The 27,868-nt window shown below is 37.1% G+C and overlaps 1 protein-coding gene across 3 annotated transcripts in view; it reads right to left on the bottom strand.

The window, feature by feature from the left end:
- SYDE2 (synapse defective Rho GTPase homolog 2) overlaps nucleotides 1-27,640 on the bottom strand; it is a 43,807-nt gene extending 16,167 nt beyond the window's left edge. For 2 of the 3 annotated variants that reach the window (XM_058439625.1, XM_058439626.1), the window contains exons 1-4: nucleotides 26,826-27,336; nucleotides 16,328-17,023; nucleotides 10,998-12,100; nucleotides 7,037-7,163 (exon numbers count right to left, since the gene is read on the bottom strand). In XM_058439625.1, the coding sequence (XP_058295608.1) occupies nucleotides 7,037-7,163; nucleotides 10,998-12,100; nucleotides 16,328-17,023; nucleotides 26,826-27,336 (2,437 nt within the window). Of the gene's footprint in view, nucleotides 1-7,036; nucleotides 7,164-10,997; nucleotides 12,101-16,327; nucleotides 17,024-26,825 lie in introns of all 3 variants that reach the window. The other variant, XM_032155474.2, reaches the window with a different exon arrangement.
- Between the last annotated feature and the right edge of the window lie 228 nt (nucleotides 27,641-27,868).

The following is a 27,868-nucleotide window of genomic DNA, read 5'->3' as shown; positions in this document are numbered from 1 at the left end:
TAGTGACATTACTTCAAATAGAGAACACAGGAGGAAAATCATGTTTGAGGGGGTAAAGAGAAGAGTTTCATTTTGAACATATGGAGCTTAAGGTAACTATGGGGCATTCAAGGCTGCTGGATATAAAAATCTGAGATGAAAGAGATGACTGGAGACACAGATTTAAGAATGATCAACTTAAAGATAACTGGATCTTGGGAATGATTATCAGGGAGACATACAGAGTGATTAAGAGAAGGCTTAGAAAATAACCCTGAAGAACATCCACTTTCCAGGAGTCATCAGGGAAGAGGATCTTCCTTAGTCGTGACTAAGGAAGAATGGCAAAAGATATATGTATGGTGAGAGGAGGTGGGGATGGGGCGAGAGGAGAGTGGCAAGAGTGAGGCCAAGCTGAGGAAAAATGTTTCAAGAAAGAGTCTATGATATCTAATGATACCCAAACAATAGTTGGGTTAGATAAGAATAGTGTTAAATATTGCAGAGAACAGTGTTTTTTCAAAATTGGCTGCACACTGAGGCTTAAAAAAAAAATTAGATTCTGGAGCCCCATGCCAGCCCTACTAAATCATAATCCACAAAGGTCAGAGCTCCTGTCCCAGTATTTTTAACAAATTTGTCTTATGTTTAGGCAATGGGGTTTTGTAACCAGGCATAGAAAATAATGATCTAGAGACAATTTAAGAACCCAAAAACGTCCACCAGAAAAGGAAGTCAGCAACCATGGCAAGCACAGTTTCAGAAAATAAAGGACACTGAAGTCAAGTTGCAGTTGGTTAGGAAGTAAATGGGCATTAAAGAAATAGACAAAGAAATGCACACAACCTGTTCAAGAAATCTGGCTTTGAGAAAAGTTGATAACCACAGAGGAGAGGGAAGGGTGGGGGAGAAACAAGATCAAAGTGGAGATTTTTCTTTAAAGACAGGAGACACTTAAACATTTCAGTGGTAATGTAAAGGAGACAGTAAAAAGGTTTTCAAGGTTCAGGAGACAGGAAATATGATCGATTGAGCAAAGTCCCTAAGAAGAAAGAAGAAACTTCTGAGAACACATGAAGGAATTAGAATTTGTCCAAGATGTAAGGAAGATCATTTCTCTATTATTACAGAAAGGAAGTGGAAAGAATGTATGCCAAAGAAGGCACATTGGTAGGCTGGGTCACAAGAAGTAGAGCAAGTTCCCATCTGATGGCTTCTGTTTTCTCTGTGAAGTTAGGAGGCAAGGTTGTCTGCTAAGAGTGACATGGGTGAAATGAGGTTTGAGGGGAGTGAGAAGATACTAAATAGACACTCCAGAGAATAAGAGAGCTCATAAGAAAACATACAATTATTAGGCACCATTCACAGCCTTCTAATGACTTTGAAGTACATGGATTAATACTGATACCAAATAATATTTTTTTTTTTCTCATTGCAATCAGTAACCCAGATACAGGCTAGAAAGGCAGACCAGTGTTTCTAGGCAAGATGGAGCAACAGGGACCAGATTTACCTTCCTGCTTGCAACAACTGAAAATGCCCAACAAAATATCTGACAAAACTATGTCCAAGACATTGGACATCAGGCAAAGGACAAGGATCCCTGAGAGATGGGAACCAAATGAAGTGTGCCCACAACAACCACAGCTTACTGCCTGGAGAGACTTTCCAGGTCGCAGTAAGGAAATGAAAACCCAGGTAAAGCTCGACAGTTGAAGGGGAGCTAGAAATTCAAGGAGGCTAAAGCTGCTAGACCTTGCAGGACAGAGCACTTGAGAGTAAAGGACTGCCTAGAGATGACTCAGGAAATCAGCAAGGAGTCCCAAGTGTTCATCTGAGTACTAATCAGCACACGCAGGTGGGGCAACTCCCAAGGCTGGAGAAAGAACCAGCCAAACAGATTAGAGAGAACAATTCTTGGAGTTTTCATAGTGCAGGCAATCACTCTCATTCCATGCAGCCAGAGTGGAAGACTTCGTAATTCATGGGATATGGGTACAGCACTATGTTGAATTGTGGCCCCCACCCCCAACCAGAAAAAAACATGTTGAAGTCTGAACTCCTAGTACCTCAGAATAGGACCTTATTTGGAAAGAGTCTTTACAGAGGTAATCAAGTTAAATGAGGTCACTAGGGTGGGCCCTACTCCAATATGACATGTTCTTATAAAATGGGGGACACAGAGAAAGACACACAGAGCAGATGATATGAAGAAACACAGGGAGAATGCCATGTGAAGATGGAGTATTGGAGTTATGCATTTACAGGCAAAGAAAGGGCTGTCAAAGGTTGCCAGCAAACCACCAGAACTAGGAAGATGCAAGGAAGGATTCCCCTGCAGGTATCAGGGGGAGCAGGGCCCTGCTAATGCTTTGATTCTGAACTTCCAGCCTCCGGAACTGTGAGAAAATACATTTCTGTTGTTTTAGCCACCAAGTTTGTGGTACTTTGTTATGGCAGCCATAGAAAGCTAATATAAGTACACAGTATATGGCAGAGTTTTGCTTCAGTAGAGAATCAAAGAAATAGACAAAGAAGAGCCTTATTTAAAAGCAGTTCACATTCTGCCTAATAAAGCTTAAAAGCAAGACTAAAAACTCTTTGCAAGTAACGTACTTGCATACCAAACAACAGAAATATCCAGCACCCAAGAAGGTAAAATTTACATTTGATGTCCAGTAAAAAATTACGAGGCATATAAAGGAGGAGGCAAATATAACCTATAATGAGGAGTAAAATCAATGGAAACCAACCCAGAAAAGACATACACAATAGAATTAGTAGACAAGGACATGAAAACACTTATTATAACTGTATTTCATATGTTCAAGAAGCTAGAATAAAGACAACATATTAAGTAGAGACATGGAAAATACTGAAAAAACAAACCCATATCGAACTTCTAGTAGTGAAAACTAGGATGTCTGAAACTAAAAATGCAATGAATGAAATTAATATCAGAAGACAAGACTAATATAACTTGAAGATACAGCAATAGAAACAATCTAAAATGAAACAAAGTATGGAAAAAGCTGAAAAAAATACATTATCAGTGAGCTGTCACATAACGTAAAATGGCCTAATACATGCTTAATTGCAATTTTCAAAAGCAAAGTAGTGGCAGTGGGTAGGTGGGGTGGAAACAAAAACAGTTTGAAGAAAAAAAACAGAGAAAAACTACAATTATAGTTGAAGATTTCAACACTCCTCTCAGTGAGTAGAAAGAAAACAAAGATGTAGAAGACGGGGACACTATTAATTAACTTGACTTTATTGATAGTTACAGCACAATCCGTCCAAAACCACCAGAATACATTCTTTTCAAGAGCACAAATGAAACATTTACCACAAAAGACCATATTCTGGGCTTCAAAATAAGCCTAAATAAATACAAAAGCATTTAGGACCTATGAACCAGAAGACTGAATATGCACACATACAAACATGAGAATCATTCTCTCACATACAAAACTTATATAGGTAGTAAAGATACAGTTGATTAGGTAGATCTGAATGTTGAATCACTGACATTTCCTGAAGGTAGAGCTACAAATTACTTTTTTAAATCCACTAACCTACCCCCACCTTACCTCACTTTTACCACCTACTCTAGTCATACGCTATACATGTTACCCAGACCAAATGGCTCTCATAAACAATCTCAGTATATGTGGGTTGCTAAGTCTATGACCATTCCTCAACATTTAGCATTCCTTGGTGCTTGCACAGTTTTGACGTCTATATGCAATCTAGGTAAAGGAAAACGGAAACAATTTGTAAGTTAATGTTCCAGAGGTCAGAGAACATATAATATGTATGGTAGGAAAATGTATGTACAAAAAAGATAAATATTAATGTTTTCAAGATCATTTACTTATATTCTGATAAAGTTTTCCGTGAACGGCAAATAGGACAAAAATGACTACGGTAGGATTAAAATCATAAAAAGGCATGGTCAAATGAACTTTGAGGTACTGAACCTAGATATTGATTATGTAGCACTGACATGGAATCTATTTTACAGTAGTTAGACACATGTAATCTTCCTCAGAAGACTTATTTTTAATAATCACTAAACAATAGATGACTTTTAAAAAGCCTTCTGTTCTTTGGTAATAAGCCCTATAAAGAATTATGAATAGGCTGGGCGCAGTGGCTCACGCCTGTAATCCCAGCACTTTGGGAGGCTGAGATGGGAAGATCTCCTGAGTTCAGGAGTTCAAGACCACCCTGGGCAACATGGTGAAACCCTGTTTCTACTAAAATACAAAAAACTAGCTGGGCATAGTGGCATGTGCCTGTAGTCCCAGCTATTCGGGAGGCTGAGGCACAAGAATTGCTTGAGCCCCAGAGGCGGAGGTTGCGCCACTGCACTCCAGCTTGGGCTACAGAGTGAGACTCTCTCTTAAAAAGCAAACAAACAAAAAAGAATTATGAATGGACTTTATACCTAAAATTTTGTACTTGATTTAAAAAAAAACTGGTTTGTCTGGAGTATTTCATTCCATGCTCCAGACAAACCAACTACTAAAAACACATTAAACTGTGAACAAAATCTGTCACTCACTTCATTAATTTCTCATTTTTTAGACCTACTGAACTATTAATTATATTTCAAAGTTTACTCAGAAATGTGAGTTCATGAGGAACAAACACATTAAGCAACATTGTCACTGGCCAACTCCTCAAATCAACAATACCCTTTATTTTTAGCCATGAAAACCTTGTGTCATGCAACTATTTTGCAGACAAATCTTAAATCATTTCATTGCCTTTTTATCAAGAAAAAAAATAGCTCTAAATTCTTCTGAAAAACAGCTTTACCCAAATGGAATAGTACAAAGAATTGAGCCAAGAAATATCCAATTTATAAATTACAGAAACTCTCAATTTTAGGAAAGAATGCTGTAAATCCAATATTCATTGACCTATTGTTCATATCTTCTGCATATGCTGCCAATTTCCAAAACTAGGAACCCTTTCTTCATTTCATATTTTAAAATTATACATGTTTAACATAATTTTTATTTATAAGACAAAGCTTTACCAAGACAAAATCTATATTTATAGAGTGTACTTGCTGGAAATTTGTATTTATAAAACTTCTCTTTCATGGATTCATAAAATGAGTCTTTTGCTGATTTTGTTAATTACACATTAACAAGGAAAGAACATTCTTCGGGTATCTCAAATTTTTATAGAAATATGCCTCTTCCTATATAAAAATTAAAAGGAACCATTATTTCTGATTTGTCAAAATATGTAAGAAAAAAAGTGACAGTTTGTTTTATCTTATTATTAAAATGCTTGGAATCAAAGTTTTGATTATCCAAGAGTTATATATTAAATACTTGATGAAAATACAGTCATTCAGCACTCAAAGGGTGGGAAGCTCAATTATTCAGAAAGCCTCAATCCTAAAAGTAAGCTTTAAGGATTTTCACCAACAAAATTCTCTTAAATATGTACAAGATGAAACTTCCTCAAATTTTAACCCAAACAATTAATTGTGAGTAAAAATAAGAAAGTAAGTTATAAGAGAAAAATAAACGCATTACAGCAAGAAAAAATGGCAGTTGTCAGTAGAGAGGAGAAAGAACTACCAAAATACACAGAAGACCTGGAGATACACACTGAAGCATCTATAAATGAAAGGACACGTCTGAGATATTCTCAAAATAATCAAGGGTGAGAAGAAGCAAATGGGGGGATGAATGAGACAAGTCTGTTCATGTGTTGATATTATGGAAACCAGGTGATAGGATTTTTCATAGTATTCTAACTTTCGCATATGCTTGAAAACTTCAATAATTAAAAAATTAAAACAACAAAAACAAATATGGAATTATTATAAACCAGTAGCTCCTGAAGCTTACCAATAAGGTTATGAGCCATTTCTTAATGGCCAAATTCAAAGGCCCTTTTCTTTTCTCATATAATCTCTCCATAGAATGACTGTATCACACCTTTGCTTAATCTCTGTTGTCTCTTACTTCCCAAACTTTCTGACTCCCTTCCTCTCAATCTCTTTAGGTGTTTCTTCTTTCTTTGCCTGCCTCCAAAGTTTGGAGACACCCAAAGTTCTTTCTTTTCAAACTTTATGGACAACTGCAACACTTTACTACACGTATATGCCAATGACTCTCTTTCCACTCTTATCTTTCAGGGGTAATAGAAGTATATTTCCAATGCCATACATTGAATTACAGTCACCACTTGGGTAAATAAGAGATCCCTCAAATTCTACTGCATCCTCTTCTTAGCTGCAGATGAGCAGTTTCAACTTTGCTTAATCTGCCCATTTAGATCTCCTACTAGCACTTCAAATTCTATATATCCAAAGCCCAATTCATAATCTTTCTTGACCCTTCCCCACCAAAAGCAGTAGCTCTCCCTGAAGCTCTCTTTTTCTGCTAATGGTACCCAATCAACCATGTCTCAAAGTCACATCTGTCTGGGATCCCTCTTTCTCCACCTCCCTTCAATTCTACTTCTTCCTATTTCTACTGCTACAAGTCCCTTTAGCTCTCACTACCTCTTTGCTTGGACTACGGCTAAGGCTTTCTAATTGGTTTTCCTTCCTCTGGTCTCTTCTAATTTCAATCCATCACACAGAGTTGCCAGATTAATATTCCTGAAAACAATCTCTATGATATCACTCCCCCACTCAAAAAATCTTAATGGATCCCCTCTGGCTAGTAAATAAATTTAAATTCTCTAACCAGATTGTCAATACCCTCTATATCACCTAAGTACCAGTCAAACTCAACTTCCAAAGCATTTTATGTATGCCTCTATGAAGGTACCTTTTTCTTTCTGCTAGCTACTATAGCTAATTTAAAGTAGGTCTTACTTCCCTTCATCATGTCAGCTGTTTGTGGGCAAGGGACCATAGCTTAATACCTTCCCATAGAAAATAACACAGTAATGTTTGTGAAGGAAGAAAAGACTTCAGAATAAAAACAAATTAAATTTCAGCTACAAACGTATTTCAGTTATCTTTCTTGCAGATGTAGTCTTTCCAGAAAGAGTACATAAAATAAAATCTATTTATTACCTGTTATTACATTTATATCTGGGTACTGGTTTTCACACAGACCAACAGCTTTGCTATCTCTCTCAAAAGCCTCTCGCAGTTCTTTCTTGACTGCTGCCGAACCACATAACCGATACAGGCCTACTACCTAGGAATAAAATTATGGCCACATTACAGTAAATTTGAGAAAGGGAAAATATAATTACATTATAGATCACATGAACTTTGCAATCAAATATGTTCTGATGTCATTTAATTTAAAATACCTCAAATATAGCTTTTGAAATCTCATATACTATGTTGATTAGTTTAATAAAAATATCCTATTCTTTCATTTAAATTCAAACAATACACTATCAGTTCAGTAATGCTGGCTACCTATCTTAAGCAAAACACAATCCCTTCTTTTCAGTTTTATATGCTCAATCAAGATCTCCATGCCCCAGGAATGTGCGCCCTTTTTCCACATCTTTTGTTCTAGACTGAAGTAGTACAGCACAGACACTGAACAAGGGTTTTGGAGTCATAAAGCCCCACTCCCTGCTTCATAAATTTGGGCAAGTTATTTAATCTCTTTAAAACTCAGTTTCTTTTATCCTTAAAATAAGTATATAGTTGAAATAAGGTTCTAGTATACTATTTATATAAAACTTTTTAAGAAAAAAGATTCTCAGGAAGACACAGAAGCAAACCTAGGGTTTTTTTTTTAAGTTGTCAAATTAATCGATTATAAAGTGATAGAGGAAATTTAAAATAATAAAGGTAAAATAAAACCTCTACTTCAAAGTTTATATAAGATAGATGCACAGACACTACCCATCCCACCAACCTACATTGAAAAGATTTGTCTTTAAACACTGTTATACAGGTTCTAAAATATTAAGTCTTAAGTTATTCACTATAAATTTACTTAGAAGAAATAAACATGATCTCTGTAAAGAGAAAACATGCCTGATTAAGCTATCAAAGTTCTTTGAAAGAATAAACCTTCAAAAAAACTTGAGGAGAGAATAAGTGATTGTCAGCCACACTTCCACATCTAAGACTATTTAGAAAGCTCAGTCACTTTGAATTGAAGGAAAAATTATGGAGAAAGAAACTATTTGAAGAGAGAAATAAAGTAAAAGTAACCTTCCAGGATTTGAATTAGGAATCACTGTAAAATGCAATAAATGATCTAGAGGAAGAAGTATACAAATGAAATTTCCAGGTTTACTTATGACACTAATCTCTTCTGACTCATTAAAAAACTGATAGAACACACTATAAGGTGGGTCTCAATATGAGAAAGTGTCAATAGATACAGGGAAATATTATCTAAAATATTTGAGATGATAAGCTATAGGTATTAATTGAAAGATAGTAAAGAACCTAAAACTATTTCCAAGAGGTGATAATGCAAGGTGCTGCTACATTCAAAAGGATCAAGATAATATAGGAAACCAAGAAATACACTAGGAAAAAAATTCCAATTTCCTACTCTTATCCACATTCATGATGCATTCACATTGAGAATGGAATGAGTTATGCAGGTCACATCATCTCAAGAAAGACACAGTAGAAATGTAGACAGTTCAGAAAATGAAACTAAAATATTAAACAGGATCAAAGGAAATGCTACCACAACAGAAGAAACGAACTCAATTATAGCCCTGCTGGTGTGAGCACATTTAAGTGTCATAAAGTACCATACAAACGATGTATCCCCTTAAACTTGAGAAGAAGATGAGCCTAGAACAACTTAAAGGAAGTACTACTTAACTAGCACACAACAAATTAATGGGATATTTTACCCCCAAAAGTTGAAATCACAAATATAATTTTTTAAAAGATGAATAAAGGAAGGAAGATCTAATACAGGTACTTCAAGGAAAAGATATTTTAGGATATATCCCTACTTTCCGATGATGAGATGTTGAATCAAAACCTTGAAGTACATGCTCGATGCCTCTATGAAAGACAGACCATGAGTATGATCTCCATAGCAATTTTTCCCGTTTTAAGCAGGAGATAGATGGTAGTAGCATTCAAAGCATTTGGAAGATGCAAAGACCCATGCCACAAACTCTTTGTATATGACTATCAAAGCCTATTTTCATGTTTACAATAAAAACCTAACAAAACAAGAATAATTCCTGACTAAAAGGGTAAACAAAATTTAAGCAGTATGCCAGTCTGTAAAATACAAGCACAATAAGCCTCTCTCTATTGGGGGTAGGGGAGAGGGGAGGGCAAGTGCGGGAGAAAGAAGCAGGGGAAACACAACAAAAACGTCTTTAAAAAGTACAGTTCTAGGCCGGGCGTGGTGGCTCACACCTGTAATCCCAGCACTTTGGGAGGCCAAGGCAGACGGATCACAAGGTCAGGAGCTCGAGACCAGCCTGGCTAACATGGTGAAACCCCGTCTCTACTAAAAAAACACAAAAATTAGCCAGGCATGAAGGCGTGCAACTGTAATCCCAGCTAACTGGGAGGCTGAGGCAGAATTGCTTGAACCCAGGAGGCGGAGGTTGCAGTGAGCTGAGACTGCACCACTGCACTCCAGCCTGGGCGACAGAGCAAGAATCCGTCTCAAAAAAAAAAAAAAAAATACAGTTCTAAATAAAAATGAAAAGCATTGCTAAAAATGTTTTCTTGGCATTTAAAGTGGTAACAGTCTATATATACCTGCTCTTTCTAAATATTTCAGAAAATAGACTGTAAAAATATAGTGCCATTTGAGTTACTTATTTTAATATTCAACTATAAAAGTTTCTGTTTAATAATTAGCTTTTAGGTCTGAATAATTTCTGAACTCTACCCTCACTGCCTGAAAAAAGATAAAAGAAAAAAACAGAATCTTAAGAAAAATAATTAACCAAAAGTTGGATTGGAAAAGTAAAGGCCTCACTCACACAAAGACAACATAAACTGGAGACAGAATGATGTATCTGAGTTAGAAGTTTCATCCAACCCCACTGGGGGGCCTGAAGAGGGGAAGTTTCAATAGTTGAGATGTGTTACCTCTTAGCTTCAGGAAGCTACTCCATCTTTTTTTTTTTTTTTTTTTTTTTTTTTTGCAACGGAGTCTCACTCTATCGCCCAGGCTAGAATGCAGTGGCACAATCTGCGCTCACCGTAACTTCCACCTCCTGGGTTCAAACAATTCTCCTGCATCAGCCTCCCAAGTAGCTGGGATTACAGGCATGCGCCACCATGTCGGGCTAATTTTTGTATTTTTAGTAGAGACAGTTTTCACCATGTTGGCCAGGCTGGTCTTAAACTCCTGACCTCAGGTGATCCGCCCGCCTTGGCCTCCCAAAGTGCTGGGATTACAGGCGTGAGCCCCCATGCCCAGCCACTCCATCTATTTTTATAGACACAAGCAAGTAAGACCCACAGAGATTAAGTGACTTGCCCAACATGACACAGCTAAGTAATAATGGAGGAGAAACCAGAATCCAGTTATTCTGCATCTTAATGCAAAATTCCATTAACTTATGCTGTTTCTATAGTTTCCATGTTAAGCTTAAGTTTATTAAATAAATATTTCAGATTTTATAATATTTACTCTCATTGTCTTTTAACTTTTTAACCAATATTATAAATTCAGATAGTACTAAAGCAGAAATAACTCAACGTAATTTTTAGTCTTAAATGTATCACAAAAATTAGTATAAAAAATTAATATCCTTTGCCTACGTTATCAGCTCTGACTTTTCCTTTTAATGCCATTTTGAAGCAATCCTGATTTCTAATTCTAAGACCCATGAAGCTCTGTGTTGCAATATAAATTTGTGGAATCATCTGGCATGCTCTCAATAATGGACAACATGAGTCAAGTTAAAAATTATACCCTAAACAGTAATGGAATAAAAATAAAGAATAGGAATGGTAAAATATCTAAGTTTGATTTTTTTACATTACCTTGAATTCCTTCCCCCAAGACTTACAATTAATCAATCAATAAAGGAAGTAGTAGGGAACTATAGTAAGATAATACCTGACAGCCTCTCTTTTCAATTTCCATAATACATTTCTGTATCAGAAGGGGCACCATCAGTCCTAGATTTTCTTTCTCTACAACTTTTTGAATATCAACTCCAAATATTATTGGTTCTTGGTTTATATCTAGTCCATGAAGAGAATTCTCCCACTGTTCCATAAGAGTCACTTTCACATAAATAAGACCTCTAGGTTCAAGTTTGACAGCCAATTGATGAGTCTTTGTCACTCTAAATAAGGTGGGAAGAACAACAGTTCCATGACAACAAACTCGATTTTTTCTTGGAGTGGGTTCCCAACTGAATACTACTAGTTTCAAATGTTGTGCATTTTCAATTTCTATGTTGAAAGTGTGATCCATGTCTAAAAATGTTGTTCGACATGTGAGCAAAGCTGTTCTTGCTTTGTTTACTGAATCTACCTGAATTGCACAAAAGACGTCTTTTGAATCTATCCGAGGTGGTTTTAAATCCTCAGCACCATAGAAATGTACACTCATGAGTCCAGATATGTACTGTGAACACTTAGGTTGATCAGAAAAGCTATAATGCCTAAAAGCATCAATGTCTATTTCATTTTTGCTACAACTATTTGAAATTATTTCTTTTCCTTTTCCAAATTTGTTTTCAGATCCATGTTTGCTAGCTTTAGCTATAAGTTCAGGTGAGTCTCCATCACTAAGGTAACCACCTTTGCAGGAATACTTAGAACTCATAGAGTTTTTCTTCTGGTAGCTGTGCTGGGAGGATACACTGGTATCAAGATGGTATCGGCTTATAACATTCCTCTTAGCAGCGGTGGTTGTGTTCCCAGAGGGCAGAATATCAGTATGATGAATTTCTCGGCAGTTATATTTAGACAAAGAAGGAGTATTATCTGGACTGTTTATATAATTCAATGTTCCCTTAACGCTTAGCTTTCGGCTAAATTCTGGCAACTTTTTCATTTTCATGGAAAGTTTCCTCACAGTTCGTGGAGATTTTATTTTATCTGGCAATGACCAATTAATTGAACTGCCTTTTTTCACAGGGCTAGGATTTGGAGAAGATGGTTCTATAATTCCCAATTCAGTACTATTTGTAGCAGCCAGGATCCCAGAGCCTTAAAAAAAAAAAAAAGAAAGAAAGAAAAATACGTTATAAAGCAATATGTTTTGATTTCTACTTTTATTTTATAAACCATCAACTGAACAAGCTCTCACATAGGCAGAAATTCTTCTCTTATTTCATCTCAATGGGGAGATTTCATTAGAAGTTCAGGTCAACTTCCATCATGATATTCAAGCAGAATACTGCATTATCCCAATTATTTAAAATTTAAGTTAATTTTTCATACTTTATTCCTTATAGAGAAAGATCTAATAACCTCACATCAAAAGCTAATGTATGTAACACAACATTTCACAATTAAAATGAGAAAAAGCGTTTATTCATTTTAAAAATCAACAAATGACCTTTCTTTAAAAAGTATTAATACTCTCCCTCCACCCCCATGTATCCTAATGACAAGTAGTTTCTTTATAGAGAAAAAACTATTTTAAGTATGCCTACAGGGCTTTTCTATTAAGAAGATAATAGAAAATGGAGTGTTTGATAAACTGGATAAAGCATCCCCTTGTACTAAAATTATAGTACAATTCTACTGGCTTACTAGTTTGAAACATTCTAGAGTTAATCAGGGTCCTGCTTTAGTCTATAAACATCAATCTGTCTATTTTATCACAGCCTAGAAAAGCTATCCAGTATATTAAATTTCTTTAGATTAAATACATTATCACATTAAAAAAACTGACTCTTTACATATTGTTAGTAAATAATTTCTACTGAAGTCCTTAACTAATTATTAAAATGAAATACTGTACATGATAGCAACTTCTACTGCAGATAAGACTGAATTTATTAAAACCAAAATGCTTTGTTTTTATAAAACCCAAGAGTAAAAATATTACCAAATTCCACAGTCGCTTAAAATTAAACTACAACTATACTAATCAAATCACATACTATCTTTTAAAAGAAGGTATAAAGTAAAAATCTTTAAATATAAATTTATGAACTAGGCTAGAGTCGAGTGAAACTGGCACACTCCTTCAGCACCTAGAACAGTAACTGGTACATAGCAGGAACTCAATATTTAGTGAATAAATGAATAACCAATTGTTAGTTGCCTTGTAAACTGGCAAACTTTGTAGAAAATGCAATATAGAAATTAACAATAATAATTACCAGGCATAAACACCAAGTAATGATACTGGTAATTGATCTGAGTGAAGTAAAAAATATCATGAAGATCAGGGCAATAGCACTGGAAACAATCTATCAACTAACATTAAGGAAACAGTCAAACAGATTAGGACACATCAACGCAGTTAAATACTGTACTACAACGGTTGAGAAACAATACTACGCTATATGTAACAATGCAAGATGAAGATACCAAGTAAAAACAGCAAAAATCAAAAATAAAGTCCACTATGATTACAACTAGATAAAAGATACATATATATCATGGTGGCTCACTGTTATCCCATTACTTTGGGAGGCTGAGGCAGACAGGAGTTCAAGACCAGCCTGGACAACATGGCAAAACCCCATGTCTACAAAAGATACAAAAAAATTAGCAGGTGTGGTGGTGTGCTATAGTCCCAGCTACTAGTGAAACCGAGGTGGGAAGACTGCTTGAGCTGGGAAGGTCGAGTGTTTCTCAGGCTGGGAGGCTACAGTGAGCCATGATTGTGCCACCTGCACTCCACCCTGGGAAACATAGCGATACCCCGTCTTAAAAAAAAAAAAAAAAAAAAAAAAGATACATATGTATCTGGGAGTTAATGAGGAAAAAACAAGTCATAATTGTATTAGGATGAATTAGCTTTCCAATTCTCTGATCAAAAATTATTTTGAAATTCAACCATTTTCTTTGCCAATTTCTCAACAGCTTTCTGCCAATACCTCAACAGCTTTCTGCCAATACTGCTAAGAAATGGATCACTTTAGGTAATGGTTTTTCCACCAAAATAAAACAACAAAAAAAGATGACTTATAAATAAACCGTCTAAATATTTCCTTTGGTCAATTTAGGATTTTTGACCAAAAAAATTTTAATTATATATTCATATATTTTACAATATTAAATGTAAATATTTAATATTTATAGTATACATTTATAATTATTTTATAATTATAAATATATTTTAATTATATATTTATGAGAAGAATGACAGTAAAAAAGAAGACAGTGAAAAAGGCAGATATACCATACTTTTAAGTTGTGTTTTTAAAAAAATGTCTGTTAGTCTTTCCAGGTTCACAATTTGCCACAAACATTAAAAAAAAAAAGTTTAAGGATAGTCACTTAAATCAAGGTGTGTCACTTCATGAACACCAACTTTCTATCTTTGCTCTTATCCTTACACTCTTGCCTTCTCTGAACTATTCCATATCCATCGCTATCTGTGATACTATAGCCTTCCCTATCACTCCACCCTGATCACAATCTGCATTCCAAATTACTATTCTAGACAGTATTTATTTCTTTCCCCATCCAGATTACAAAAGCAGCACACATTTGCTCTGGAGAATTAGCCTATAATTAGAAATGCACAAAGAAAAAAATTTAATTACCTTCAATCTCAACACCCAGAAAAAAATAAAAACAAACAAAAAAACACATTTCCAGGACAGCTTTCAGCTTTTCTTTCAAAATTGCCATCATACATTACACATTGTTTTGGAACTTGCTTTTTCTCTTAATATACATTTACTCCACCTTCCTATGTCCCTGAGAAAAGGTTTTAAATGTAAGTAGTTTATTTGCAAAGTACAGAAACATCAGCAAGGGAGTTGAGAAAATTCAGGGGAAAATTCAAGCTGAATTATCAAGCCTGCTATCACTATGGGCAACTGGAGCTTGACCTCATGAGAAAACTCTGGGAAACAACATAGAATATAAACTCAGAATTATTCTGCCCAAGGGTTGAGGGAGCTGACATAGTTCTATACCAGCTCTTGTCAGTCACTGGTTGAGAGGCAAGCCGAGGCTGCCCTGCAGAGATTCTCTAAGACTTCAGAGAAAGTCCTTAAGCAGAGGTGAAGATGTTGGTGGCTGGAAATAGGCTTCTCCCATTTAAATAGTAAGTAATAAAACCCAGGGGATATAAGACAAAGCACTGACAGCATCTCCTATACCCCACATCTTTAAATATTCTGCATCATTTGAAATTCTGTACATTAAAATGACTTGATATAAAACAGAACTGCTTTCTATTCTACATTTGATATTTACAAGCAAATGTGCCTTATGTTGTTTCCTGGGTAGTATGTCTGGGACTAAAAGAAGCATATGAGAAAATTAAAGGCAATTTTTGTACATCAGAAACTTTTGAATGTTCACAATTTCAAATGGGTCAACCTAATATACATAAAACTTCAATTATTTCATTTTTCAGTTCCATAACTACTGTAGCACTTATTTTCAAATGGGTCAACCTAATCTACATAAAACTTCAATTACTCCGTTTTTCAGTTCCATAACTACTGTAGCACCTATTTGCAAGGGCCTTACTTCTACTTCTCATTTCTTCCTCTCTTCTTTCTTTTGCGCATGAGGAAACTTACGCATAAAAAACACAAACTAATGACCACTGGTACACTAAAAACAAAACTTTTCAGCTGCGGCCAGGCCAGGTGTGAATGAATGAATGAATGAAGCAAAATAAGACTTACTTTTTCTTCAACTCCCTATGATTTCTTGCTTCCAACTAATAGGCAAGCAATTACTGTCTCAAAGGATTGACATATTAAAGCACACCAGATTATAAAGTCAAGTCTGTGGCCAGGCACAATGGCTCACACTTATAATCCCAGCACTTTGGGAGGCCAAAGTAGGCAGATGGTTTGAGGTCAGGAGTTCGAGACCAGCCTGGTCAACAAAGCAAAACCCTGTCTCTACAAAAAATACAAAAATTGGCTGGGCATGGTGGCAAGCACTTGTAGTCCTAGCTACTCAGGAGGCTACGGTGGGAGGATCACCTGAGCCTGGAGGTCAAGGCTGCGGTGCGCCATGATTGTGCCACTGCACTCTAGCCTGGGTGACAGAGTAAGACCCTTTCTCAAAAAAATAAAAATCAAGTCCTGTGATAGTAATAATTAAACCAGCATGTATGTTAAAATGTTTATAAACCTTTTTGAGTTTTATTTTCAAGAAAATATATTCACTTCACAAGAAAAAGTACATGAATATAACAAACATCTTTTATATTTAGTTTTAGCTATTATCAAATAATTGAAAAATGGAAGAAGAAAGAAAAGACAGATATATGATCATTTTTACCTGCAAAAGGAGATTTCAACATGGGACTGTCCTCTACCATTATACCTTCTTGTGTCTTGTGTCCTAGCCTTTGCTTGTACTGCTGCACAAATTCTGTGGAATGGGCAGGATCTATAGGATTCATTCCATTTGACCGTGTGGTCTGAATATCACCTGCATGTTCGGAAGAGCACAGTGAGTCTTCAGTATGCTGCTCTGCTTTCATCAGGTCACTGCCAGACAACATGCTCAAATTGACAGCAGGGAGCTTCAGAACAGCAGAGTCTGCCTCACCAAAACTCAAGGCACTTGATATACCAAGGTCATCATCCTCAGGAATGGGGTTGTACCATATTTCTCCTTCATCATCTGCATCATTTTCCTCATTAAAATCTAAAGCACAGTTTTTCGATAATGAAGAGTTCGTAGCATTACATACCACATATGTACAGTACTCTTTAGATGATTTGAGGAAAGACTGTGATAGCTGATGTTTAGGTAGAGACACAGGTGAGATGGATAAATGACTTTTATCTTGGCATTTCTTATTTTCTTCTTCCAGATTAAGAGGCCTCAGAGTACTCTGATATAGCCAATTGCGTTTCTTTGAAACAGTGATGCTGTTAAGTGGCCTATGACCTCTGAATTCAATATTATCCTTCAGATCTTCAAGTTCTCTTCTCTTCAGTGAAGACCCATAGGCATTTTCAAATAAATCTGTTGCAAAGATAGAATAGAAGGTAGAATATAATGTCTGGTATATCAGAAAGACATGTCACTTCAGACCAGTTATTTAAAAAAATTTTTTTAAACAAAAAGTAACAACAATCACATTCAGAGACTAAAATTGAACTAGAAAAAATTTGAATTTTACATATAAATATGATTCATATTATTTAGAAATCAAACTGCTAGTATAAGTGTCAAAGAATTCTAAGAAAAAGGATATACAAACTCTGAGACTGCCTTTATAAAAACTATAGTGCTAACAAAGCCTTACCCTAAGCAAAACATACCTTATAAAAAGTTTATCTAGAATGCTTTATACACAGTATACCTCTAAGCAATATTTGAATAAGTTTCAATTCATTATTACAAGGACCAGAAGTCCTTAGAAATATAATATTCCTCCTACCCTTTTCACACAAAGATTAACTTTCAAACCAAACAAGAAAGTATGCATTACTGATATTAAAATGTCAACATAACATTGGCTTCCTATCCATATAACACAATGGCACCTTATGTAGGGTTTAAGTTCTAAATATCTAGGGCAGAACTAAAAATAAAAATCCCTTCAGAAGGCCCCAGATTAGAAGCAGGTGTGCTATCTCACAGTATGCACTACACCACTATTATTTTTTTTGGCCAGGCACAAACTTAAGCAGCAGAGAAATAAGAATGAACAAAACAATCCCTTCCCTTAAGAAATTCATAGTCCAGGGCCTGCGCAGTGGCTCATGCCTGTAATCCCAGCACTTTGGGAGGCCGAGGCGGGCGGATCACGAGGTCAGGAGTTTGAGACCAGCCTGGCCAACACAGTGAAACCCTGTCTCTATTAAAAATACAAAAATTAGCCAGGCATGGTGGCACGCGCCTGTAGTCCCAGCTATTCAGGAGGCTGAGGCAGGAGAATAGCTTGAACCCAGGAGGCGGAGGTTGTGGTGAGCCGAGATTGCGCCACTGCACTCCAGCCTGGGTAACAGAGCGAGACTCGGTCTCAAAAAAAAAAAAAATTAATAGTCCAATGGGAGACCTCAAATGCTTACATATATGCGTATCTTAATATAAGTAAGACTCTACAAATGTATACACAACATTAATTTCATCTACAGAGGAAAATATTTTGTGTTTCCAGAGTTGTAAAGCAGGCTTCAATGACAGTCCATAAGCTAAGTATATAACCATCATTATAATAAAAATTCACCGTACATAATTAAAACCACATTTGTAAAAATCTAAGATCATCTCAGGTTTCTAAATTATGGAATTATATGGTCAACTCATCTTATTGGCACAGCAAGTAAAAAAAATGGTCTAAAAATAGAGTGATAAAACACACTAAGCTACAAGGAGCTTAAAACAACCAAAAAATCAGATTTATGCATAATCAAGGTTTTCAGTAACCTCCCTTCTACTGAAAAGAAAATCCTTTAAAAAATCCAAATGTCCAGCCTGGGCAACATGGCAAGACCCTATCTCTACAAAAAATTTAAAAATTAGCCAGGTGTGGTGGCACACACCTGTCATCCTAGCTACTTTGTAGGCTAAGCTAGGAAGATTGCCTGAGCCCAGGAATGTGAGGCTGCAGTGAGCTATGATTGTGCCACTGCACTCTAGCCTGGGCAACAGAGAGAGACCCTGTCTCTTAAAAAAAAAATAAATAGCCGGGCGCGGTGGCTCACGCTTGTAATCCTAGCACTTTGGGAGGCCAAGGTGGGCGGATCACGAGGTCAGGAGATCGAGACCACGGTGAAACCCCGTCTCTACTAAAAAAATACAAAAAAATTAGCCGGGCGTGGTGGCGGGCGCCTGTAGTCCCAGCTACTTGGAGAAGCTGAGGCAGGAGAATGGCGTGAACCCGGGAGGCGGGGCTTGCAGTGAGCCGAGATCGCGCCACTGCATTCCAGCCTGGGCGACAGAGTGAGACTCCGTCTCGAAAAAAAAATAATAATAATAAATAAATAAATAAATAAATTTTTCCTTTTACAAAATCCTAAACATGTACCCAACCAAGCAAATTAATAATAAATAAATAAATAAATAAACGAACCTTAAACACAAATTGCAAGTCACATTCAATTCCAGATGCAGGAATTAGACTAGAAATCAGAAGGGAAGGAAGCTCCCATGAATACCTACTATGCCAGGCATTTATTTACTCCACAAATGAGTGACTATTATGTGGCAGGCATGAGAGATAAAGCAGTAAGGAGGCCCCCAACCTCATTTAACCTCTAGAACAATCCTATGAAACAGGTATGATTACCATCATGGGCCTCAAAGAGTATGAGAAATATGGTCAAGTCGCTAGCCCTAGGATTCAAATTTAAGCCTGTCTAACCTTAAAACCCATGCTCCACTCACCATGCTACTGGCAAACCACACCATGCTACCCATATCATGCAACTCACAAACAGTACAGAAGTAGGCAACCCTCTCTGAACATGGGGATATTCATCCCAATTTATCTTATAAATTAAAGTGGCTGCTGGTAAGAACTAAGTGAAATGATGTTCAAAATACTTGAAAAACTCTAAAGTTCTACTCAGAAACGTCAAGTAACTTGTTCAAGAGTACCTTGTTGGTAAATGGAAAAGGCAGCACTCAAACTCATTCTGACTCCAAAGTTTGTGGTGATATACCTAGGCTACTATAAGGGAAATTCAAAAGTCTTTCTCTGGTTCTGTCTCCACTACACTTAAAATTAACAACTGAAAATCAAAACATACTCAGCAATCACTGGGGTTTCTGGGTTTTCAGTGATCACATGATTTTGCCAGGTGCACTGAAGTCTAAATCTATTTCACATTTAAGTTCAAATCCAGTATTACTTAACAGTATTTCAGACCTTCACAGGATATTATAGTTTGACCCAATTTAAATTTGAAGCAAACAGTATAAAATTACATTACTTATGATGGCTAAGAGCCACATCTTATTTTATCTTTTTCTCAGACATCTCTTAGAAATTCCAAATTTTTATATAGCTAGACACATGCATTATTTTAAATCTTTTTGGAGTTTTCTGACATACACTATAAATGAGTCTGTAAACATGTTTCTACTACATTGCGAGAACTGCAGTGAGAAAAATAAAGCTACCAGTATCCCATATTTAAGCAAGTTGATACTTCCATTGATATAATCATTTAATGAAAGTATAATATTAAAAGGAATTATTTTTTTACTAGATAGGGTCTCATTCTGTCACAGGCTGGGGCACAGTGGCACCATTACGGCTCACGGCAACCTCAACCTCCAAGGCTCAAGTGATCCTCCCGCCTCAGTCTCCCAAGAAGCTAGGACTACAGGCTTGCACCACCACACTAATTTCTTTTTTTTCTTTTGGTAGAGACAGGGTCTCACTATGTTGCCTAGGCTGGTCTGGAACTCCCAGGCTCAAGTGATCCTCCTGCTTCCCCCTCCCAAAGTGCTGGAATTACGGTGTGAGCCACCATGTCTAGCCACTATTTTCAATGAAATTACAAACTACAAAAGCTTGAATCCATTCACTCTGATTGCTATTGCCAAATATTTTAAAATAAATGACGCTGAACTTTAAACTTATAGATAAATGGCACATTATTATAATTTATATTGTGTATTATAAATATATAATATTACAAAGGCCAAATTTATTTATTAAACTGAATTAATCAACACATTATGCAAGACAATAAACTTGAGCAATTATTTATAAATTATTTAAAACATTTTTATCTCACTTAAATGGATCCATATGAATGTAAATTCATAGATATGGAAAGCTATTTGCAATCTTCCCTCCCATTTAATGCAACAATGTTTAACCATATTAGCATAAATTTAAGAGTTTTAGCTTCATATATATAAAATGTTATTTATAAATTATGAATTTTTTTGTAGAGAAAGGGTCTCACTGTTGCCTATATATTGCCTATAAATTATAATTTTTTTTGTAGAGACAGGGTCTCACTGTTGCCTATATATTATGTATTATATATAAAAATACATACAATATATAATAAAAAATATTTCATGTATAATATAAAAATATAACATATGTTATATATATACACACACACACACACACACACACATATATTGAAAGAAGGTCCAACTAAAAATATAAAAATAAGTATGCAAAGTTACAAGGCAAAAAAGTCCTTAGTCTCTTGCAACTATACATGTTATGGGATAATTTTCAGATTCTAATTAAAGTAATTTTACTTTGAATCTGTAAGAGAAGAAAGAAATGGCAATTAAAAGTTTTTCACTCAGAAAAATATTCCACACAGTGGTGAACTACCCAAGTCAATTCTGTTTTCTCAACTATTATTTCATAATAAATCTAGATTACTTACTGAACATTTAACTAGGGCCCCCAGCTCAAATGCATCAGCAAATTTTCCAAGAAATTGTATATTTCAACCCTCATTGAAAATGTGTAGTACCGGCTGGGCGCGGTGGCTCACGCCTGTAATCCCAGCACTTTGGGAGGCCAAGGCAGGCGGATCACGAGGTCAGGAGATCGAGACCATCCTGGCTAACACAGTGAAATCCTGTCTCCACTAAAAACACAAAAAATTAGCCGAGCATGGTGGCAGGCGCCTGTAGTCCCGGCTACTCGGGAGGCTGAGGCAGGAGAATGGCGTGAACCCACGAGGCGGAGCTTGCAGTGAGCCGAGATCACGCCACTGCACTCCAGGCTGGGCGACAGAGCTAGACTCCGTCTAAAAAAAAAAAAATGTATAGTACCTAGAGAGACATCTTTTCATCATTTTAAAAATTCTGCAGAAATAAACTCTCTTGCTTTTCCTTCTCTTTAAAAATCCCAAATAAAAGTATCTTAATACTGTATTAGATGTTTAAATCTATGTTTTAAAAGCATTAAACATTTTAATATTTATTAAAATCCTGTTTCTAAATAAGTACAAGTATCCCCTGCTTACAGTCAAACTTGGCAGTCCAGATGAAATTACTAGAATAAACTTAAGTCTTAAGTTTCTGTGTGTGTATACGTGTGTGCGTATCTTTATCTTTCCTAGACAAATCTAAAAGGGGGAGAGGGATGGAATGAAAAGGAAAGAAGCACCTTTTTTATTTTCATTCCCTTGTGGCTAGCAATAAAAACCCTAAAGAAAAAAACAGCTGTGTGTTAGCTTTTGAGACGGGAAAGTAGAGAAGAAAACTCTGAGACTGTTTTCAGTTCCACAAAAGTAACAGCGAGCAGCAAAAGAAAGGAGCACAAAAGATGAGCAGAATAAATAAATACCCCAAAAAGATGTCCTCTAGCTCAATTCCCAGTGCTCCTCAAGGCAGTACTCCTCAGCTTCGATCTTTTCACTCTCCATCTAGAATCCTAATGATCTGAGGCAAAGCAGTATTCTCACAAAGCCTGCTTGCCTTCCCCTTGATAATAACAAGTAAGTGCTAGGCACAGTACCAAGTGGATTATCTTTTTTCATCCTCACAGCAACCTGAGGACTGAGGCTACACAAGGTTGAGTAACTTATCCAAGGTCGCAAGCCTGGTAAGTGGTAGAGTCTGACCAGAAACCCAGAATCTCTATTCTGTTAACCATTGTACTATATGGCCTCCTCTCTTGCATTTCCAAAATCTCACTAATACTTGTTAGTGCAAGATGAGGCCAATATAGAGGGAACTGCTCAAATGTGTAATATATTAGTAAGTATATTAATTCATATACATAAAACAGAAGCAAAAAGAGCCCAAGTGCTTTGCTCTAATAGGGGTAGTTTAAGTACCAAGTATCGGAATAAGGTAGAACATTTTTTTTAAACTTCGGGGATGTGGGAGCTCTAGAAGCTTACTATTCAAAAGTATGGTACACCAGACAGCAGCATCTACACTGGGAGCAGAATCTCAGGTCCCACCCCACACCTATAGAATCTGCGTTTCAACAAAATTTCCAGGGAATTCATATGGACATTAAGTTTGAAAAGCACTGCTCTAAAACAGTGAACCACATTTTGAGTGGCAAAGGTCTAGCAAACAGCCTTCTTAAAAAATAAACACAACATTTCTTGGGAGCCACTGGTCTAGAAATGTAGGACTTTCAAATCAACACAACACTATTTTCTGCTGAATTTGTAATTCTCGAAGTTTTCCAGCCACTAGCAACTCCAATGTTCCATGGCACTCTTCCAGAAAAAGAAAAAAAAAAAGGCAACTGCACTTGCTTTCTAGCACCACAATAGCAGAATCTCTCAGGAAGAGATTTAAAACTAGAAGACTGTCAAAAACTATATGCCTATTGCTACTCACCTTGAAGAAGGCCAATACAGAAAAAAATTGTTAGAAAAATTCATAAAGATTATGCAATTCATAAAGGTAAAAAATCAGAGTTACAAATACTTGAGAAAAGTAGATGGGAATCAAGTCATAGTGTCAACTTCACTTTAAGATGGTTAAAGATCATACCAAACTAATTAATACTACCTTAAAATAACTGTCTAAAAATTTTAGACAAAATACTAAGTTATACAGTCTAAAGTTTTTTCTTTCACAGACCATGTAGCAGGAAAAGTGGAGTCAAAGTAGGCTAATTATTTTTTAAAGCAATAAAAGGTGCTTTTGAATTTGTTTCTGAAAACTATATGCTAATTAAAACTTATTTATAAAGATTTATAATGATGTATAGTTGGCAAACACATTAAGATTCCTTTGTAATCTTAAGGCTTGCAGAAACTTGACAATTTTTATTACGTGTAATGACTTTAGATTTCTTAAATAATCATCTCAATTAGGAACAATTCGGCCAATCTGTGAACACTACATATTTAACTGCATCAAATCATTTGGCATTATAATACTATCAAAAGTTCTTAGTAGGAGCCAGAAATCAAAATAGAAAATCATTTGTGTTTCCATTTGTCATATAGTCTCAAAAATTTTCACAATACCTATATAGATTAAGTATCTCCATTCCACTGAATAATTATTCTGTATTACAAATTCTAAATATAATTTTATTTTGACAAAATATCTTATGAATAATACTGTACAGAAAAATGTGCTATAACCCTTTTAGGATATTTAACATATTTACATAAACAAGAATGTACTGGTTCATCTAGACTGCTCCAAATAAGTTTTGCAGAAAACATGATTTAAAAGTAGAAGTCAAGTGACATCAATTTGAAGTAAATATTTAAAGGTAAAGTTTAAAATGGATACAGCAAATGCTTTTTAAAATTTATTTATTTATTCATTTTTTTTTGAGACGGAGTCTCACTCTGTCTCCCAGGCTAGAGTGCAGTGGCACGATCTTGGCTCACTGCAAGCTCCGCCTCCCAGGTTCACGCCATTCTCCTGCCTCAGCCTCCCGAGTAGCTGGGACTACAGGCACCCACCACCACGCCTGGCTAATTTTCTGTATTCTTAGTAGAGACGGGGTTTCACCGTGTTAGCCAGGAAGGTCTCTTATCTCCTGACCTCGTGATCCACCCGCCTCGGCCTCCCAAAGCGCTGGGATTACAGGCATGAGCCACCGCGCCCGGCCCTGCAAGTACTTTTTAAAATGTCTTTATACCCGGCCTAAGATTCTCCCATCTTCTTTGCAACTTTGAGGAAGTTACTTATCCCGCTATGCCTTGTTGAAATTCACTCATATCCTCAATCCAAGCAATTTAATAGAATTAATTGGATCAGACCTTTAAAGAACTCTAGAGTCTCTGATCTTATATAAACAGGGGCTTTTTTCAAACTCATGACGCCTTGGGTTTGAATCCACATAGTAGTTTGAATCCATACACAGGTACCAACTGATCTTGGGCAAACTGCTTAATCCCTCTGTTCTTTTTCTTGTAGCTGTTGTTAAATGACAGCATATCTCCATTTTGGGGGCTGTAAAAATTGTATGAGAACCACCTAATGTATCCAGAATGGACTTAGTAAAACCAACTAAACTTCATGAAAAATAATTTTTTAAAAAAGCTCTCCAAATCTATACTAGATATGTAAACACTGCACAAATTATTTTCATCTCTCCTGAAAAATGAATTAGTGATTTAAAAGGAAGTAACATCTGAGAGTTGTTTAAACCAGAGATTATGGTAGCTTTGGCTTAGATTTCTCATAAAATATCTAAAATATTATCACATAATAATTCTGTTTCATTTTAATTTCTAAGTTAGCAGTTTTAATTAGTTGCTTAATGCAAAAATCAAATTCATTCTTAAAGGAACTATATTTATTACTTTAAAAATCCTTGAATGTTTACGACTGAGGGCATTAAAAGCCATCACATGGTAAATGTTTTAGCTCTGTGACAAAAGGATGAAAAATATTTGACTATTTTTTGTTATGGCTGAAATTCAACTATGGTACCAAGAGTTAAAACTAAGCCAAAGTGGGGGAGGTAAAAATATTGTGGCAATAAAATATAATACATGATTACAAATTACTCCTGGAAATGCATGTTTAATATGAACTTAGTATAAAGTACACCTCTCTTAACAAAGAATTTACATTCTATTATCCTTTTGTTCAAGTGAAATGGAATATTTAACCTTGAGAATAAAATTTGACAGGTATGTATTGGAGCCGAATAGACAGGAAAAAACCTTGCAAGTTGGCACACACTTTGAATGAATCATTTAATTTGTCTTCATTGTTTGATAAGAAGTTTTGTGAACTTTGTTTCTCCCCACTGTTGTGTGTTTATTGGTTAAACAAAGTTAATGTGTATAAATCCAGTCCTGTAGGATTTGTAATTACTACCAGAGAAACCGCCAAGTATTGTGAATACCTTTTATATTTCAGGATTTAATGTTTTCAAAATTATTCCTGACTTGTAAGTCTTTACGATCACCAAAAATTTTTATATGTAAGAGTATTCAAAAGACCATGTTGTTTTGGCTCACTTTGAAGATATTACACTCTTTTCAGGAAAGATAATTTGATATTTACAACATAATTGACAGGTTTCTAGAATTGATAACCTAAACCTTCAGTGATAGTTAAAAATCATGCACATACAAAATAGGGAGCATAATCCTATTATAAGGATCAATATACTTTTTAAAAAACTAATTTACTTCTCATATAAATAGGATTTAAGTTTGCAAATGACTGCTTTAAAAAAAGTACCCGAGGAACATTTTTCTTTTGATTAAAATGTTAGTGTCCTTGATTTTTCACAATAAAAAGATCACTTACTTTGTTGAGGTTTCTTTGTCGGGGGGAGGCAAGTGGAGAGATGATGTATGTGAAATACTACCTGACTAAAACATTCTACTTATGGTAGGGTTTTGTTTGTTTGATTTGTTTGGGTTTTTGGTTGTGTGTATGTATGCATGTGTGTGCGTGCCTGGGAGAGGCAAAAAAAAAAAAGTTGTAATGAGTAAAATGACAGTTTATGAAGCCTATAAAATCTACCTTGAATCAAATTCAAATTTACAAACTCCACAAAAGTCTACGGATTTGCCTAGAGCTACAAAGAATAAAAATCAAGACAGTGCCGCCCATCTGTAAACCTACTAAAAGTGTGTTAAACTTAACCTTTACTCATTTAGGTAATACTTAGGGAATAGGCACACTGGTTTTTCGAGAAGAAAACACAACCTCAATTCTTCATGCCATTGTCTGATTTAAAAAAAAAAAAAAGCAAAACGAGTAAATGCATTACATTAAGTAACGCCGAAATTACTTTAAGCTGCCACTTACATGACACTTTCGCCCGGTAACGTACCTGTCTGCAAAAACATACCTTTTTCTTGGCTCTTAAGACAGAAGCCCAGTCGGTAAACAGTAAGGCTCGCGGTGCTAGCATTTTGATCGCCAAGTATCCTACCTGTCAGCGTAATTCTTTGGTCTGGAGGCACCGACAGGACACGGTTTTCACGCACTTTCAAAGCGCCCACATTTGGGGAGGCTGCCTGCGTTCCTGTGACTTTGGGGGCCGTCCCACGGGCACGACCCTTCATTCCCAGGGACAGCAGACGCCCTTTGTACATCCACTTCTGCAGCTTCTTGACTGTCACTGTCGGCGGCCTGAGGAAGAAGGGGCCTTCCTGGCGGTCTCCTTTGCCGCTGCGTATCACAGAGGACCCCGCTGGATCCCTGAAAGGGCTTCCCGAGGAGCAGCTGTGGTCCTTGGAGCCTGGAGGCTGGAGGCCGGTGGGTGCAGCCGCCCGGGCGCGGTCCCCACTCCAGCCGTCCATCCTGCCTCCACGTGGCGGGGGCTCGTCCCAGTCCCCGTGCGCGCCGCACCTGATCCAGCTGTCGCTCGGCCACCGCTGGAAGGGAGGCGGCTTGGCACCCACCCGGAGGCTCTCGAGGCTTCTGCTGCAGGACAGCTGCATCCGAGGAGTCCGCAGCTGGCCTCCCCGCGACTCCCTCTGAGGCGACCGGGGCGGGGACACCTGCTGCCGAGGGCGTCCGCCGCCTCCCCGCTCCCCGTCTCGGGGGCAGGCTCGGCGGTCCGCGGCGCCGCAGGAAGGCGGCTGGCCTGGGGCCCGGGCTCCCGCGGGGAAGCCGTGATCCGCCAAGCCCCCGCCGCCCCGCCGCGCGCCCGAGTCAGGGGGCAGGTCGTGCATGGCCTGGATCAGCAGATAATAGGCCTCTCGCAACTGGGTCCGCAGCCTGCCTGTCTCCAGGCGGCCGCCCTCCGCCCCCAGGGAGGAGCCCGCCGCTGGGGGAGGCGGGGGACGCCGTTCCGCCTCCGCCCCCTCAGGCTCGGGCGCAGACTGCGAGCCGCCGGGCAGGTTTTCGTAGTAGTCGGCGTCGTAGTCGTCTTCGTCCTGGTCCTCGTCCTCTTCCTCCTCCGCTCTGCTGCCCTCGGAGCCCTCCGGGGAGTGCGGAGGGGCGTGAGCGAGCCCATGGCTCCCGGGGGCG

The sequence above is a fragment of the Hylobates moloch genome, unplaced genomic scaffold, assembly GCF_009828535.3.
Source record: "Hylobates moloch isolate HMO894 unplaced genomic scaffold, HMol_V3 SCAFFOLD_5, whole genome shotgun sequence".
Classification (NCBI taxonomy): Eukaryota; Metazoa; Chordata; class Mammalia; order Primates; family Hylobatidae; genus Hylobates; species Hylobates moloch.
This window is presented reverse-complemented; position numbering and strand designations above follow the sequence as displayed.